The 15725-nt window shown below is 36.1% G+C and overlaps 1 protein-coding gene across 1 annotated transcript; it reads right to left on the reverse strand.

The window, feature by feature from the left end:
• Positions 1–8192: 8192 nt before the first annotated feature.
• On the reverse strand, positions 8193–12928 carry LOC103070115 (ALG10 alpha-1,2-glucosyltransferase). The gene is made up of 3 exons (XM_007459918.1): positions 12688–12928; positions 11295–11492; positions 8193–9358 (listed from the first exon to the last, which is right to left on the reverse strand). The coding sequence occupies exons 1-3, from the start codon at positions 12868–12870 to the stop codon at positions 8303–8305; spliced, it is 1437 nt and encodes a 478-aa protein (XP_007459980.1). The 5' UTR covers positions 12871–12928; the 3' UTR covers positions 8193–8302.
• Positions 12929–15725: the final 2797 nt, after the last annotated feature.

The raw sequence follows: 15725 nt of genomic DNA on the forward strand, positions 1-15725 counted from the left end.
AACCTGCTTCAGGTCCTTGGGTTAAGTCCCAGACATGGAAACAACCCTGTGCTCTCATCCATCTTGTGATAAACACTTTCATTTCTTAAAAGGGAAATCAGCCTTTCCATGCACTCTAACAGGCCATTCCCTCCTATTTGGCCGTTGAACACAGAGCAACCATCCATCATTCCAATTGTCGTGGGAAAGATTTTTTTTCCAAAGGCTTCTCAGTTGGAAGGTGAGCTCTTCTTGCCTGGAAGTCTGTTTCTTTTGTATTTCTTGATAACATTTTCACATAAGAGACCCTTAAAATGTCATTGGATTTAATTACAAATACTATGATTTACTATATTAGAGGACCATATTAGAAGTCAATATTCTAAAAACTTACTGCCCCCACCTAAACTTATTTTAGGAACGCTTTTTTAGCTCTTCAAAAATAACAACCCCAACTTCCTATACATAAACAGAGAGACTATACAACTATAATCAAGATGATTCCTAGGCAGGTAATGGCAGAGGAACTTTTATCATATTAACTGTTCCACAGATTGTTTAACTTTTAAAAAAAAGGGCTTCCCTGGTGGCACAGTGGTTGGGAGTCCGCCTGCCGATGCAGGGGACACGGGTTCGTGCCCTGGTCCGGGAGGATCCCACATGCCGCGGAGCGCCTGGGCCCGTGGTCCATGGCCGCTGAGCCTGCGCGTCCGGATCCTGTGCTCCGCAACAGGAGGGGCCGTGACAGTGAGAGGCCCGCGTACCACAAAAAGAAAAAAAAAAAAAGAAAAAAGAAAAAAAGTCTATTTAAAGGCACTGAAGAACAAACAAAAGGAGTCAAGAACTGGACAGGATTTGATCACTGAAAGATCTCACTGGGTGCTACCCATATTTATAATGACTTTTCCCCTGAGGACACACCCTAGTCAGAAAACTGCAATATCGTTGATTTGAGGTGTGAGAGAATGCAGTTTAGGGCTGTTAGAGTAGTTATAAATTAAGAAGGGAAATCCCAAGAAGGAGGGAGTCAAAGAGGAGAAACTCCCAAATCTGTGTGTAAGTCCTCAGCTGATCTCTGAGATGCATATAAGCAGCGGGAACTCCAAGAAGCCCAGTGGAAAGCAAGAGCTGGAAGTCTGAAAACAGAGCAGGGATCTCTTCTCCTTAACAGAAGGGATCAAAATTTGGGATTTCAGTCCTGCCAAGTTAAAAGTGTTTGGCAAACACTTTGAGCTTTCTACAGACCTGGACTAGAAGAAACACAAGCCTCCACATGTTCAAGGTGATCAGCCAGTAATTTAACTGCCTTCCACTATTATTAGAATGAAGATAGTCATCCAGGTTAACGATGGGCACTTATTATAGATACTTAAAAATATTATTCAGTTCTATTATTTCAAGAAGACTTATAAAGTGTGAAAAGAATCTAAAAAAGAATGAATATATGTATAACTGAATCATTTTTCTGTACACCTGAAACTAACACAACATGGTAAATCAAGTATACGCCAATACAATTAAAAAAAAAGACTTATAAAGCGTAGAATTGGTAGGTGGTAGAGAGGGTAAAATGGCTACTAGCACAGAGTGAATGAAAGAAAAAAGCCACTGGCACCCAGTCTAGAATAAAAGAATGTGTTAAACAGACATAATAAGTTATAAAATATTATAAAACATGAATTTATTTACAAACAAAATGAAACTATAATATTTGAACAAACATTTTAAAAAGGTCTATCTTTCATTCTTATAAAGAACAGGATTACTTAAAAATCAGTTTTAAATGACATGAACCACAACATAATTTTAGAAGTAAAAAACATTTTACAGAATGGTATCTGACAAAAACAAAACTTAAAAGCATCTAGAATATATATTGATAGTTTTTTTTTAAAAGATCAAACTTTTCCAGTCAAATTGTTTTGAAAAATTCCGAAGTATGCCATGTTTAACCAACAGTTTGCTTCCAAATAGGAGTCCCCTTGGAGAAATTAAGTATCAATTTTCAAACAACTATGCTCCCCCATTTGGTTGCTGGAATCATTCCAATTAAAACAAAGATCTTTACTTCAATGTAAATTAATATGGCTAAAGACGCCAATCCTGAGTTGTTTTCTTTTTTCTCCATTAAATTCACTAGTACACATACATATCACTTTGAAGCACCATCAAAAAGAGAAATGGAAGACACAATAGCAGATGGAAGATTATCTGCCTCTGGAAGAGCCAAAATTAACGTAGACTTCATTTTCCTGATCTATAAAGGAGTATAACCACATTCTCCATGATTATTTCTCTTTCTAAAATGCTACATATTTGAAGGCAGACTTTGTGCCCTTCCTCCCGTCCCCTACAACCCCCCCACCAATTGATAGTAATTAACATGGATTCTGGAGTCGGCTTGCCCAGGTTTGAATCCCAGCTCAGCCAGTTATTTTGTGATCTTGGACAAAATACTTAAACTCTACTCAGTTTCCTAATGTGTAGAGTGGGGATATTAACAACAGTACTGATCCACAGAGCTGTTATGAGGCATAAATAAGATAATGTGGGTAAAGCACTTAAAACAGTGATACAATGTATATGAGTTTTCAAATCTGTCATCACCATCATTCACTGCTTATGGGAAGAGATCTTGACTATGCCATATGAAGAAAAGAATGTCATATGGGAAGATATATTAGGTTAAATCACCAAATATATGAATACAAAACACAAAAATGACTTTTTAAACAATTACCTTAGCTTCATACAATTTGGGAAACATTCTAAAAAATATTTTAATAAACAGACATGGATGCTATAAAATACTCTGTGGACCAAAACTTAAAACTATAGAGAAAAGTTAACTCAGACAATAAGTTTAAGTACAAAAACACCTGGAAATGTAGCACAGTATCACCACCTAGTGGATACTGCATTAAAAAATCTTACAGATGGTGCTTGTCCTACTTATTTGTAAGGCGAAAAGCCTTTTCAAATAAAAGCACATTCTCTTCACGAATGTAACGGGGATTACAAAATAGAAAATATATTATTTTAATAGCAGTACTGTTCAGCACTATAGCTAAAATACCTCCTACTAAGTCTGTATCTTGAATTTGTTTCTAAAACAAGGGAACAGAGTTAAAAGTAGTTTTTTTTTCAGAAATTTAAAATGTCAGTTACCATACAAGCCACCAGATATACTTCACCATGACTTCGCAATTAATGCAGAAAATATTACCCATAAAAAACTTAGGAATTTCAAACCACAGTGTTGTAAGGTATCTTAAAAAGCCATTTTATTCTACCTATTTGCTATCTGAATCTCTTCTGAAGCATCCTTGATAAATAGAATCATGGCTCCAGAAAGTATAGGTAAACTTACTTTTTTTCTGGGTCCGTTCCCCTACAGAGACTAAACAATTAGAAAATGTATGTTTTTCATGAGTTGAAATCTGTTGGCCTTTGATTTACAGGTGTGAATAGCCCAATCCTTCCAAAGAATTATTCCTCAACTATGAGATCTTACGAAGTTTTGGGATCTCTGCTCTTCCAAGTTAAACATCCTATATATTCTTTTAGCTATTTCTCTTCAACAGAACTATAAACACTCATCATCTGTTCATACTCCTTTAAACAGTTCTATCATTTCTAAAAATGACTGCATCCAATATAAAAAATAATATGCCATGAATGGTCTGGCTATCGAAGAGCAAGGACAGATTACCACCTCTCTCTCCAGATTCTACTTTCCTTAAGGAAAAACTTTCATGGTGAGGCAGAGTAGCAGCCAAAAACTCAAGGCTCGGAAGTCAGATCAATCTGTGTTATTAAGTAGTTGACTGATGCAAGTTACCTGATGTGCCTGACTTTTAGTTTCTCCAGCAGTCAACAGAAATCAACATCTGCCTCATATAAATAAGATCAAATGAGACAGTATTTGTAAATCAGCCAGTATAATGCCTAGCACACTATAGGTGCTCAATAAATAATAGCAATTATCATTATTACTTTTCCTCCCTCTTCTTCATTTTGCATATGCCATACACACACATATATGTTTCAACTGAACTTAAATGACTTAAGTTTCAGTGAAAAATCAATGCAACGTGTAATATTTTTCTCAGCAGAAAAATACAGTATCTCTATTGGTCTGATGGTGGTGCAGAGTTCAAATTAAAGTAATATTAAATTCATTAAATGCTCATTTTTTTAAAAGCACAATATAAGGATATTTTGGATTACTTCACTGTGACAAAATTTCTTATCCTAAAAATAATTTCCAAATAGTAAAGAATTTAGTGTTGGATTTAGGAATACGTGTTAACAAATATATCCTCCATTTATCCATTTTTTATAATTTTCTCAGCTATACAGGTTTTAGTATATTGGAAATGTCTTGTTGTCAACATTTAAATACATTAAAAAGTACCCTAAATAACAGTTATCCCTAAAGTAGCAAAATTCAGCATAAGTAAAACAACATAGACTATTCATAATTGTTGAAATCTCTTTGCCCTTAAAAGTTTGATATTGATCAAGAATTCTGCTGCTATTATAATGGTTGATAGTAACTTATTTTTCTTATTTTAAATAAACAGCAATAGTTTTGAAATCACATCCTATTAGAAAAACAACACATATTTTCAAGTAAATATGTGTGTAAGTATTAAACTCTAGAGTAAATTAAAAATTTTAAAACTAGGTCAGGAAACTTAGGCACAAAAGGGTTAGAATGTCTCATTATCAAATATGTGATTTCCTGAAATTAGTTTATGGTTATATATCATACTTCTTCTAGGATGTTCACTTCATTCCATACTAAAAAAAACTTCATTCAGCATACATTTACTCAATATTTATTATATGACATATTTATGAACTTTATGGATATACAGCGGGGGTTGAGTTCTTTTTGAAATAAGGCTAGACGGCACTGACTTAAGACAAATACTATTCTCATTTGAAGGGAGGACCAAAGATCAAACCACTTGCTTTATCGATTCCAAAACCACAATCAAATACAGAACTCCTATGCTTTTTCTAGTCCATGGTTAAGTCATATTTAAATTTCTATTAAAAAAAAACTTATTCATATTATTTGCATGATGCTTCTTTCTTGTTTTACTTTTTAACGAAATTCTAATTATTCTTAAAATAATAAATGCTCTCTAACCTAATGAACTTGAATTGATTTCTTTATAGAAATATTTTAATTGAAAGTGAGCCTAAAGTAATAGTCCACTATTTAGAGGGTACAGATAAAAATTAAGTATCTCTTTTCTTTTCCTTTCCTGGTCGTCAGACAATTATAAAGAAAAAAAAAAGTCAAGCCCAGTGGCGGTTGAATTCAAACTAGAAATACACTACATTATTTATTTATTAGAATTAAACTGAATTAAGCCATTTTTATTAAGGTACGTTGTGACAGGCTAAGCACATTCCTGAAATAACTCTAAGAAGAAGGAGGAAGAGACCAGAAAGCTAACATAATTTCTCTTGCCAAAATGACATGCTATGCTTAAACTGAGGAATGACTGTATCAATATTTCCAAATAACTTACATACATAGATGCATTAGAAAAGATTTCCACTAAAAGAAAATATAAATAATGTGTGAGGAAACACAACACATTGGAACCTTCCTAATGCTATATAAAGATAATACTCTGTATCTACAGAATTTCATACAAGGTAGAAAAAGTTCAAAAAGATATATTACTGGGCCTAAAAAACTTACGGAACAAATCTTTTTATGATATTCTTTAAAATAACCCCATTTAGGGCTTCCCTGGTGGCACAGTGGTTGAGAGTTCGCCTGCCGATGCAGGGAACACGGGTTCGTGCCCCAGTCGGGGAAGATCCTACATGCCGCGGAGCGGCTGGGCCCGTGAGCCATCGCCGCTGAGCCTGTGCGTCCGTAGCCTGTGCTCCGCAACGGGGAAGGCCACAACAGTGAGAGGCCCGCGTACCGCAAAAAACAAAAAACAAAAAAACCCAAAAACCCATTTACAGACTTTAATAACAATAACTGCAAGGCCCCACACAGGGTCTCTAGCTTATCAATACTTGTTTTTATTTTTATTTTTTAAGAATTACCTTCTAATCATTAAGTCTAATTTTTTAAAAAAATAATATCAAACATATCTATTTGGTAACTCTTGAAAAATATTCAAAACACATATAACTTCAGGATGTTTCTAAAAGCAGCTCTGTAGAGCACCTTTTAATTCACAGCATTCCAAAAGATCTCTTAAAAGGGCAGGGACTCAACACTTAAAAATGAATTAGAACAATGATTCCTTTAATACATGGAGTAGAATAGTTTTCTCCTTCTTGCCAGACTAGAGAGAAAAAGGTTCTTTTTGTCTCAGAAATATGCCTAAAAAACAAAAGCCTTGCACCAATGGCATCAGATAAGAAATTTGTTTTTCCTAAATTGCACATTTTGGGGAGAATTTTGACTTCATATCTCCATTATAAAATAATTATTTGAGTGTGCTTTCTTGTCTAATTAAAAAAAAGTTTTGGTAAAAACATTTGTCCTACAGTCACTGTTCTAACTAAAGAGTCAATCTTCTTTCTAAGCACTAAATAGAGTACAGCTTGGCCCCAAAGAGTGTGTAAAACCAAAGACTTTGCATTTATTACTCAAGACTACACTTGTATTTTTACCTCTGCATAATTTTATATTTGCAAATGAACAGTACCTTCCAAAGCCACTCACTATTTAAAACCCAGAGAAAGCATAATCCAACACTTAAGACAGTTCAGTTATTGAAAAGTTTACAAATGTAAAACTGGATTAAAAAATGAATTCTAGTCACAGTTCTAAGTTTACATGTCAATGTTAGCATATCCAAATAATACTTCTCTGTAAGGGAATGACAACCCAATGAATGTACTCCAAGTAGCAGACACAGAATCCAAAATTAATCCCCCCAAATCCTACCCAAGCATTTGTTCCCTAATCTACAAAATAAGACTAGATCAAATAATTTCTAAACTTCCTTTAAATTCTAACGCTTTTTGGATAATGGAATCAAATACCAGTTACTTTTAGTTTTATAATTATGTGACCCTGCAAGTCACTTGTTTTTAACCTCTCTGAAAAGATGCAATTTTATTTAAAATATCTCATCAAAAATTTATTTCCTACAAATTTTATGAAATTTATTGTAAAATCTCCTTTGGTAACTTTGGTGGGTTAAAAAGTGCCCCACAAAAAGACAGGTCAACTTGGAACCTGTAAATATGACCTTATATGGAAAAAAGAGTCTTTGTAGACATAACTAAGTTAAAGATCTGGACACGCAATTATCCTGGATTAGGGTGGGCCCTAAATCCACAGACATTGTCCTTGTAAGAGAAAGAAGATGGGAGGAAGGCCATGTGAAGACAAAGGCAGATACTGGAGTGATACATCTATAAACCAGGGAACACCATGGACTGCAGAAGGTAGGAGAGAAGCATGGAATGGATTCTCTTTTACAGCCTCCAAAAGCAATTAACACTGCCAACATCTTAATTTTAGGCTTCCAGCCTCCAGAATTCTGAAATTTTTTTTAAGCCACCAAACTTGTGGTAATTTGTTATGGCAGCCAAAGGAAACTGATAAAGTAGTGTATTTCAGAAAGAAAACCCCTTTTAAAAGGTATTATCATCAACACAATTTATCTTTGCCCATGATATATTTCATATTAGGAACGGTGAAAGGACTTCATCATTTCTAGATTTTTAACAAAAATCAACAACTTGATTCCTAGATAAACACAGAAGAGCCTCTATTTTATAACATTTACTATCTATGTGAGTCTATTTTACCTTATGATTGAAATTATATTTACTAAAATGTTAACTTTTCAATCAATAATATTACCTAATCATTTGTAAATATTTTTCAAAGACTTTGCTACTTTTTCTGAAGAGAATAAATAAACTTGTATACAAAAAAGTTTCCAAGCTTTTTGAGTGACCAACAGTATCAAAGAAATATCATGAGATAGCTATGAATAATTTTACTTTCCCATCATTATTCAGGCTTATGGAGCAAGTCTTAAACTTTGTTCAGTTCTTTACCATTTAACTTCCTTGGGTCATAGATAGATAGATAGATAGATATACATATATATATATATATATATGTATATATATATATACATATTTCACATATATATATTTAAAATACATATTTCTGATATTTAAAGCACAAAAAATCTGATGTGATCTGTGGATCACCATGGTGCCTAAAAGAAATTTAAAAATTTCTACTTAAGTTTTCATTATGGAAATAGTCTAAATAATAAGTCTATTTTTAGAGTTCAAGATGTTTCTGATATTACCACATAAACCTCTGAATGTCCTGACTATTTGGCCACTGAAAAGTCTTATTCAGAAAGATATAAAAAGTTAGGAAATTCACAACTGCATAGCAACCCAGCTCACAAACAAGTCTGGATGTAGGTGGCAGAGGTATGTTAAGCCTATAAATAACATAGGGTAAAATGAAGTAACGAAATTCTAGCAGTTTCTGAGGTACTATAACGGTGAATAAGCATATGAAAAACATTAAATTCCAGAATATCGACTTTGATTTCAATGAGTCAGCGATACTCCAACCGGCAAATATATAAACTGGAACTAACAAATATTTCACAATTTCATATCTTTGAAAAATTCTTTTCCACACATAGAATGTATAATGTCTATTATCTGCTAGCAAGTATTTATGAGCGTAAGTAAATTTCCAAACTAAAAATATGGAGACTAAAGTAATCACAAAAAACTGAATTCTCCGTTTCCAAACTAAGCAAAGAAAAGACCTGATTTTCTTAAGAGACAGTAGGTGAGGAAAGGAAAAAAAGAGAGTAAAAGAGAAAAAGTAGAATAGCTGAGGAAAGTGTAGGCAGGCTTCATGACTACTCCGGTCACCAATAACAATTCCACCATTAACTACCACAAAAGCACAAAACAGAAACATTAGAAGGACGTAGGGCCAAGTCAAAAGGAAAAGCATACTCAAGTTCTTAAAGGACATGGAATAAGCCAAAAGGAACTGAAGAATTTTCCTGAATTCTGAAAATGGTCCTTTAATAGAGGGAAGCTTCTCTTCTTTCTTCTTTTGTAGCTCGGTTTTCCAAGCTTCAGTCAACTTTTGTGCAATGACGTTTCCTGCGCAGAAGATAGCCCAGATGATATTTGTTTGACGAAACATGAAGCCACAAAATCCAAGCAAGGCTGAAGTTTTATGATTTCCATAAAGACACATCAAGTAGGCAAAAAGAGTAAAAAACATGGATCCTGCTTCTGTATAATAAAGGAAGTTAAAAAAATAGAGAGTGGGAAATACTGCTAATGTTAATGTTGACAAGATTCTCTGGATACTTGAGGCAGCCTACAAGAAGAGAAAACACAGTTCACAATAAAACAAATAGGCTGTTTCTGCTGAGCTAATGAACTAAAAAACAGAAAACTGCCTGACTCTTATTTTAAAAAATTATTCAACATTAATGTTATTTCTGGTTTTGCAAAAACACAGCATGTATTTATAAGGGCACTTTCTGATACTTTTTAGTTACACCTAGCAGTTTGGAAAGCAGTAAGACAATACATGTGTGTGTCAAAGCCTGCAATACTCTGAATCATTCAACAAATAGTTAAGGAGTTATTGTGTGCAAGACAATGACCTCAGTTCTATGGGGAACATGGAGACAAATGGGACACAGTGCAGGTGGTTCCATTTCAGTGAGCTTATCTTCGTGCCTTCCATATGCATTCACTTAGCCATCATCACCAATTTCTTTTAAAGATATCCCTTCAAAACTGTGCACTAGAGAGAATATAAATATGTATATAACATTTATACCACCATACACAATGATCTTACTATTTTATGATGAAACTACAGGGATCTTCCTGAAAATAGTGGGCCTAGTCTAAAGTTTTAAACATCTTCTTTTGGGCTGACAGTCTCAGATAGAATTTGAAAGTATTCTTATCTCCTTGAATTCTATCATACAGTTAATCTAAATCACCAAGCCAGACCATGCCATTACCTTGATTAAAATTAAGGGCTGTCCATCACCTATTAGATAAAGTTTAAAATGCTTTCCATGACATAAAAATATATTCGTGACTTCTCCCCTACCTTCTTCTACAGCCTTCTGCAGCCTGACGTCCCTGTACTTTATAATCTTATAATTCCAAATAGCAATTCCCTGCATCTTGTTGTTTAATGCCTTTCTACTTTTGCTTATGCTCTTAATCCTGTCAGGATTCATTCCCATCCTACAGTCCTATCTGTCATCAAGATTCAGCTCAGGTACCATCTTCTCTGTGAAGCCTTATCCAATGTCACCCACACCTCTCCCTCCCAATCAGGGTGCAACAAGTGCTCCTCTGCTCCTTCTCTGTATCCTCACAGCGTTTTATAGCTATTGCTCTCTCATAATTCACACTACTGAAATCATCTCTTTAAGCTAAAAGTAACTATTATAATTAATATTTACTGATTCCCTACTATATACCAGGCAATATTCTAAGCACCTTCCATTTATTAAGCTCTTCTACTCTTCAGAACAGTCCTATGAGGTAGAGTCTATATTTTTCCCATTTAACTGACGAAAACAAGGAGTCACTAAGGGGTAACCTGCAAAGTAACACAATTAGTAAGTGGATAGAATTCAAACCCAGGTAATCCACCTCCAAGGCCTGCATTCTTAAATCATAAAAAATTGTTTGGGGGCTTCCCTGGTGGCTCAGTGGTTCAGAGTCCGCCTGCCAATGCAGGGGACACGGGTTCGTGCCCCAGTCTGGGAAGATCCCACATGCCGTGGAGTGGCTGGGCCCGTGAGCCATGGCCGCAGAGCCTGCGTGTCCGGAGCCTGTGCTCCGCAACGGGAGAGGCCACAACAATGAGAGGCCTGCGGACCGCATAAAAAAAAAAAAAAAAAAAAAAAAAAAAAAAAAAAAAAAAAAAAAAAAAAAATTGCTTGGTAACCTCTGTTTCCCCTAATGAAGATATAAGTTTTATAAGAAAAAGACTGTGTCATTTACCTCTGTAATCTCAGTGCTTAGCATACTGAGATATTTACTGAACTGGTTTAATTCATGAAAATTTATAGATTTTATAAATAAATAAGAGTAATTCAAGTATTTAAACACAAATATCTTCTAAAATGGGGGTAGGGGACTTGCTTTATCTTTATAAAAGATACACAAATATTAAATGTTAAATACATTTTTCACCAAATTTCATAAAACAAATTCACCATAATTGTGGAATTGACTGTACACAAACTGAAATATAATAAATTATTTTGAAAACAAACCTTGTGCCTGGGTTGCACCTTGCGGAAAAGCAAATATAGTAAATAGAAGTTGCCAACACTGAAGAGAAGATTAACAAATCTGAGCATTCCAATGGAGCAGACAACGTGTTCTGACCATCCGAAGATCCAACTGGCAGGTTTGACCACTCCAACTGACAGCAGGTATAAGCCAGGTAATGTAGTAATCATGGGGTCCCACTTAAAAAAAAAGGTCAACAATGAACCAAAAGCAAGAGGTAATACTGATAGGACTGACACAGAGATGTCATCTTTACCAGTAATCAGGCATTTTGGGAAGTTATCCTAAGTCACAGTTAAATGAGCAAATCAGATGCCTCCTCTAAAGAAAAGTTTATCTTATGTTTTGTCCCTGTACCTGCTTTGTGATTGTTAAGGTACAAGCAACCAGCAGACAACAACTTAAACTCAGTTTCTATTTTCCAAGATATACTCTTTGGAGGGCCTGTAATTTGGTGATTGAACGGCAAATGCTCCAGTTTTAAAAAGCCTGGAATCATCCGCTAGAACTCAGATGGATTCAGAGAAAAAAATGTTTAAAGACATTAAAGCACAGGATCCATAATGACAACTACAATGTAGAGAGCCATGAATTGTGCTAAACCCTCTGTATATAATCCTGCAACAAGCCCTGTAGTAGATACTATTTTGCTGTCATTTTCAGATGAGTAACCTGAAACTCAGAAAATTTCCAAGCGACATGACTAGTAAATAACAGTGCCAAGATTTAAAATCAGGTCTTCTCTAACTATAGACTTTATATTTCTAACCACTACTCTACAATGACTTCACCAGAAGAGAAGGATAATATGTCTGTTTTTGTATCCATATCTACACAACTATGTAGCCAAATATATACTCAAACATGCTGGCACTTCACTGGTTGCCAGTTTATCTAGTTAACAGAAGGTTGCTAAAAACACCAAGGATGGAATTAATGTAACTTGTCACTTCTTAGTAGCTGAAGATTCCCCCCTCCCCCTCCTATCCGACTCCCAAAATACACAGTGAGATGCTTGACAGGTGAGCTAAAGTGAAATTTTCTGACATTTCCTAGAAGCAATCCAATGCCTCTAATCCCGGGATTGGCAAAGAAAAACTAGGATAGCTTTCATCGTTAGCCAAAAAGAGGGGCAGTAACTCAGTTCCCCATTAGTTAATCTCCCAGAGCTTTTCTTGCTAGGAGACAGATCTGCTGTTTATTCATTTATTTAGCAAATATTTTACAGATCTCAGAGACAGGAACAAAAGATTACCCAGTTCCTTTCCTGTTTGGAGTGGAGGAAGCTAAGGATGAAGGTAGGAGAAATTAGAACTGGGAACAGCTCTTCCCTTTCTAGCCTGTCCGAGGGTGCAGACAGGTTGGGGATCCCACCTGCGAGAGGGAGAAATGGCCCTCACAGTAGCGCTGTGCCTGCGGCAGGTGGAAGATCTCGTCCATGTAGGGCTCTCGCAGCGCCCGGCTGAAAGCAGAAAAAAGGAGGCAGGACACTAAAAAGGTACAGCTCAGGGCTGCCGAGAAATAGTAACCCTCCAGCTGCGCCATTCCTGCCCGCATAGCCAAGAATCTATTCCTGGAAAATATGTGCGGGATTCTCAGGTCCCCAAAGTCGAGCTTGACATTCGTGCTCGAAATGGGCGCGCAAGGAGGGACTGGCCGGAGGGAACTGAGCATAGCCGGAAGGCAAAGGATGCTGGGAAGAACGGACCCTGAGCTTCCGGAAGGGTCGGGTCACTGTTTTCTGAGCGAGGAGTTTAGGTAACGCACCGGACCGTTGCCCTGTCAATCACGTTGCGCAGGGCGCACTGAGTGGTCAGAGCAGCCGGAAGGGGCAGACCTCGGGGGATCTGAGGGCGCTGGAGTTGCGCAGCTTGTTGCTTTGAAATGAAAGCAGCTGCTTATCCTGAAGGTCTTTGTTGGCTTTTTTCCTGCTGTTCCCATTTCTCACCAGAAGGTGGCGGCATTTCCCCACGTTTGCAATCCCCAAGCTCTAAAAATTTGCACATTCCCCCGCCCAGGTTATTTTTTTCTCTCAAGTGATCTGAATTACCAAAACATTCAGTTCCAAGGCATTTGATTTCATCAGCTTTGGAGGGTGGGAGGGGGAGCGTTGTTTGTGGAAGTTTCAGATTAAAACTTGAAGGTCCAGAGAGACCCTTTACTGATGAATGAACTTTACTAAGTCATTTTTAGATTAAAAGAGAGCTCTTTCAAAATGTCTGTACTCTGAACGAGGATTTATTTACATCATCACTTATAGTGCATTCGGATAGGCAGATCACAGTACTCTACGGGAGTTGAGGAAAGCAGTATTTTAGAAATTGGGGTGTTTTAGTTAAGGAAGGCGTCTCTGTGCCTGTAAGTTTGATTGTTCTTAACATCTCTATTGCAGCGTTCTGTTTTTCCTACTAAATAATAAGCACGAGCATCTTAATGGGTGGCACTATGTATCATTTATATTTGTAGTCCCCAGAATGGCTTTCATATATTAGACACTTAGATTCGAAGACTTTTATAGTTTGCGTTGACTTCACACAATTCCAGTATTGGGGTTTGGAGGCTGGAGGTGAGAGAAAGTATTTGAAGAATGCTGGAGATAAATTATGTTTTGTAATTTTACCTTGTGCTAGCAGGCAATGTTTTGTAGAAAAATGATCTCTTGGATAACCTCAGTCACTGTTGTCTTTGGTGGGAATAAATAAAAAATGAGTCAGGATATTATTAGAGTTGCAAACCTCAGGGTTTTCAGTTCAACTCTTTCTCTGGGTCAAAGCGAATTCACACTCTCTAATTTAAGCAACTTTCTCAAATTAAGCTGAATGCCTCTCTATTCAGTCTCTGCAATTTTCTTATTAATAAGAGGGGTATGAAGTGAATATGTGGTGGAATAAGAACATGTATAAACCACTGGAATAAAATCATGTCAGGATCCTACTGTGATACATAGTTTTGTTTCCCCTATTCTCTCCCATTTTATTATTTAGTCCATATTGTACTTAATCTATTTGAAATCATGTTCAGATGATCTAGACTTCAAGAGGTTGATATGATCTACAGGTAACTGACTCCAGAACCCATGACTTTCTCAATTATGATATACATACTGTAGGGGCAGAAAAATATCTTTTTCCTCTACTCTTGTTACTGAACTCAGGTCTGGCTGCTTGCAGCCCCCAAATCAATACTTGAGAGAAGACAAACGCTGGTAGAAAGGAAAGCTGTTTTTAATTAGAATGGTGGCAATCTGGGGAGATGGTGGCCTCAGTGTCCCCCCAAAAGAATCTCCAAAGATTCTGCTTGACCATTAAAGTTTTTAAAGGGAAAAAAGGAAGTAAACTCATTTATCATTGAGATAGGGGGTCAGAGTCATCACCATCCCCCACTGTGTGCAGGTTAAGGTGCAGGCTTGTCGACTTCTTGTGATTTTTCTTTATTATTTATTTTTATTTTTATTTTTTTAACATCTTTATTGGGGTATAATTGCTTTACAATGGTGTGTTAGTTTCTGCTTTATAACAGAGTGAATCAGTTATACATATACATATGTTCCCATATCTCTTCCCTCTTTGTCTCCCTCCCTCCCACTATTTGACATTATCTACCAAAATTGAATGTATACATACCCTATAACCCAGCAGTTCTACTCTTTGATACATACCCAACAGAAACATATGCACATAAACACCAAGAGATGTGTTCAAGAATTTTGTAGTAGTATTATTCATAACAAGTTCAGATTGGAAACAACCCAAAAGTTAACAAACAGTAGAATGGGTTAATACTCAGTAGAATACAGTTTAACCTTAACAACATGGGGATTAGGGATGCTGAACTTCTGCACAGTCAAAAATGTGCATATAACTTTATAGTCAGCCCTTGGTATCCGCAGTTCAGCATCCATGGATTCAACCAACCCTGGATCGTGTAGTACTGTAGAATGTATTTGTTGAAAAAAATCTACATGTAAGTGGACTCATGAAAAAAATCTACATGTAAGTGGACTCATGGAGTTCAAACCTGTGTTGTTCAAGGATCAACTGTATTTTTATAGCAAAGAAAGTGATGAATCTCACAAACATAATCGTGAGCACAAGAAGACACACACACACACACACACACACACACACACACAGTGTATGATCATATTTCTATGAAGATAGAACAAGCAACAAACTATAGTGATGGAAGTAAGTATAGAGATTATTGATAATGGGTAACAAGGAACCCAATATAATGGGTGTGTTAGTTTCTTAGGACTGCCACAAGAAAACACCACAGAATGGGTGGTTTAAACAACAGAAATTTATTTTGTCACAATTCTGAAGGCTAGAAGTTTGAGATCAAGATGTCAACAGTTAGTTTCTTTTGAGCCCTTTCTTCTTCTTTTTTTTTTTTTTTGCGGTCACGCGGCC

This window comes from Lipotes vexillifer, unplaced genomic scaffold (assembly GCF_000442215.2).
Source record: "Lipotes vexillifer unplaced genomic scaffold, Lipotes_vexillifer_v1.1 scaffold2018, whole genome shotgun sequence".
NCBI classification, from domain to species: Eukaryota; Metazoa; Chordata; class Mammalia; order Artiodactyla; family Lipotidae; genus Lipotes; species Lipotes vexillifer.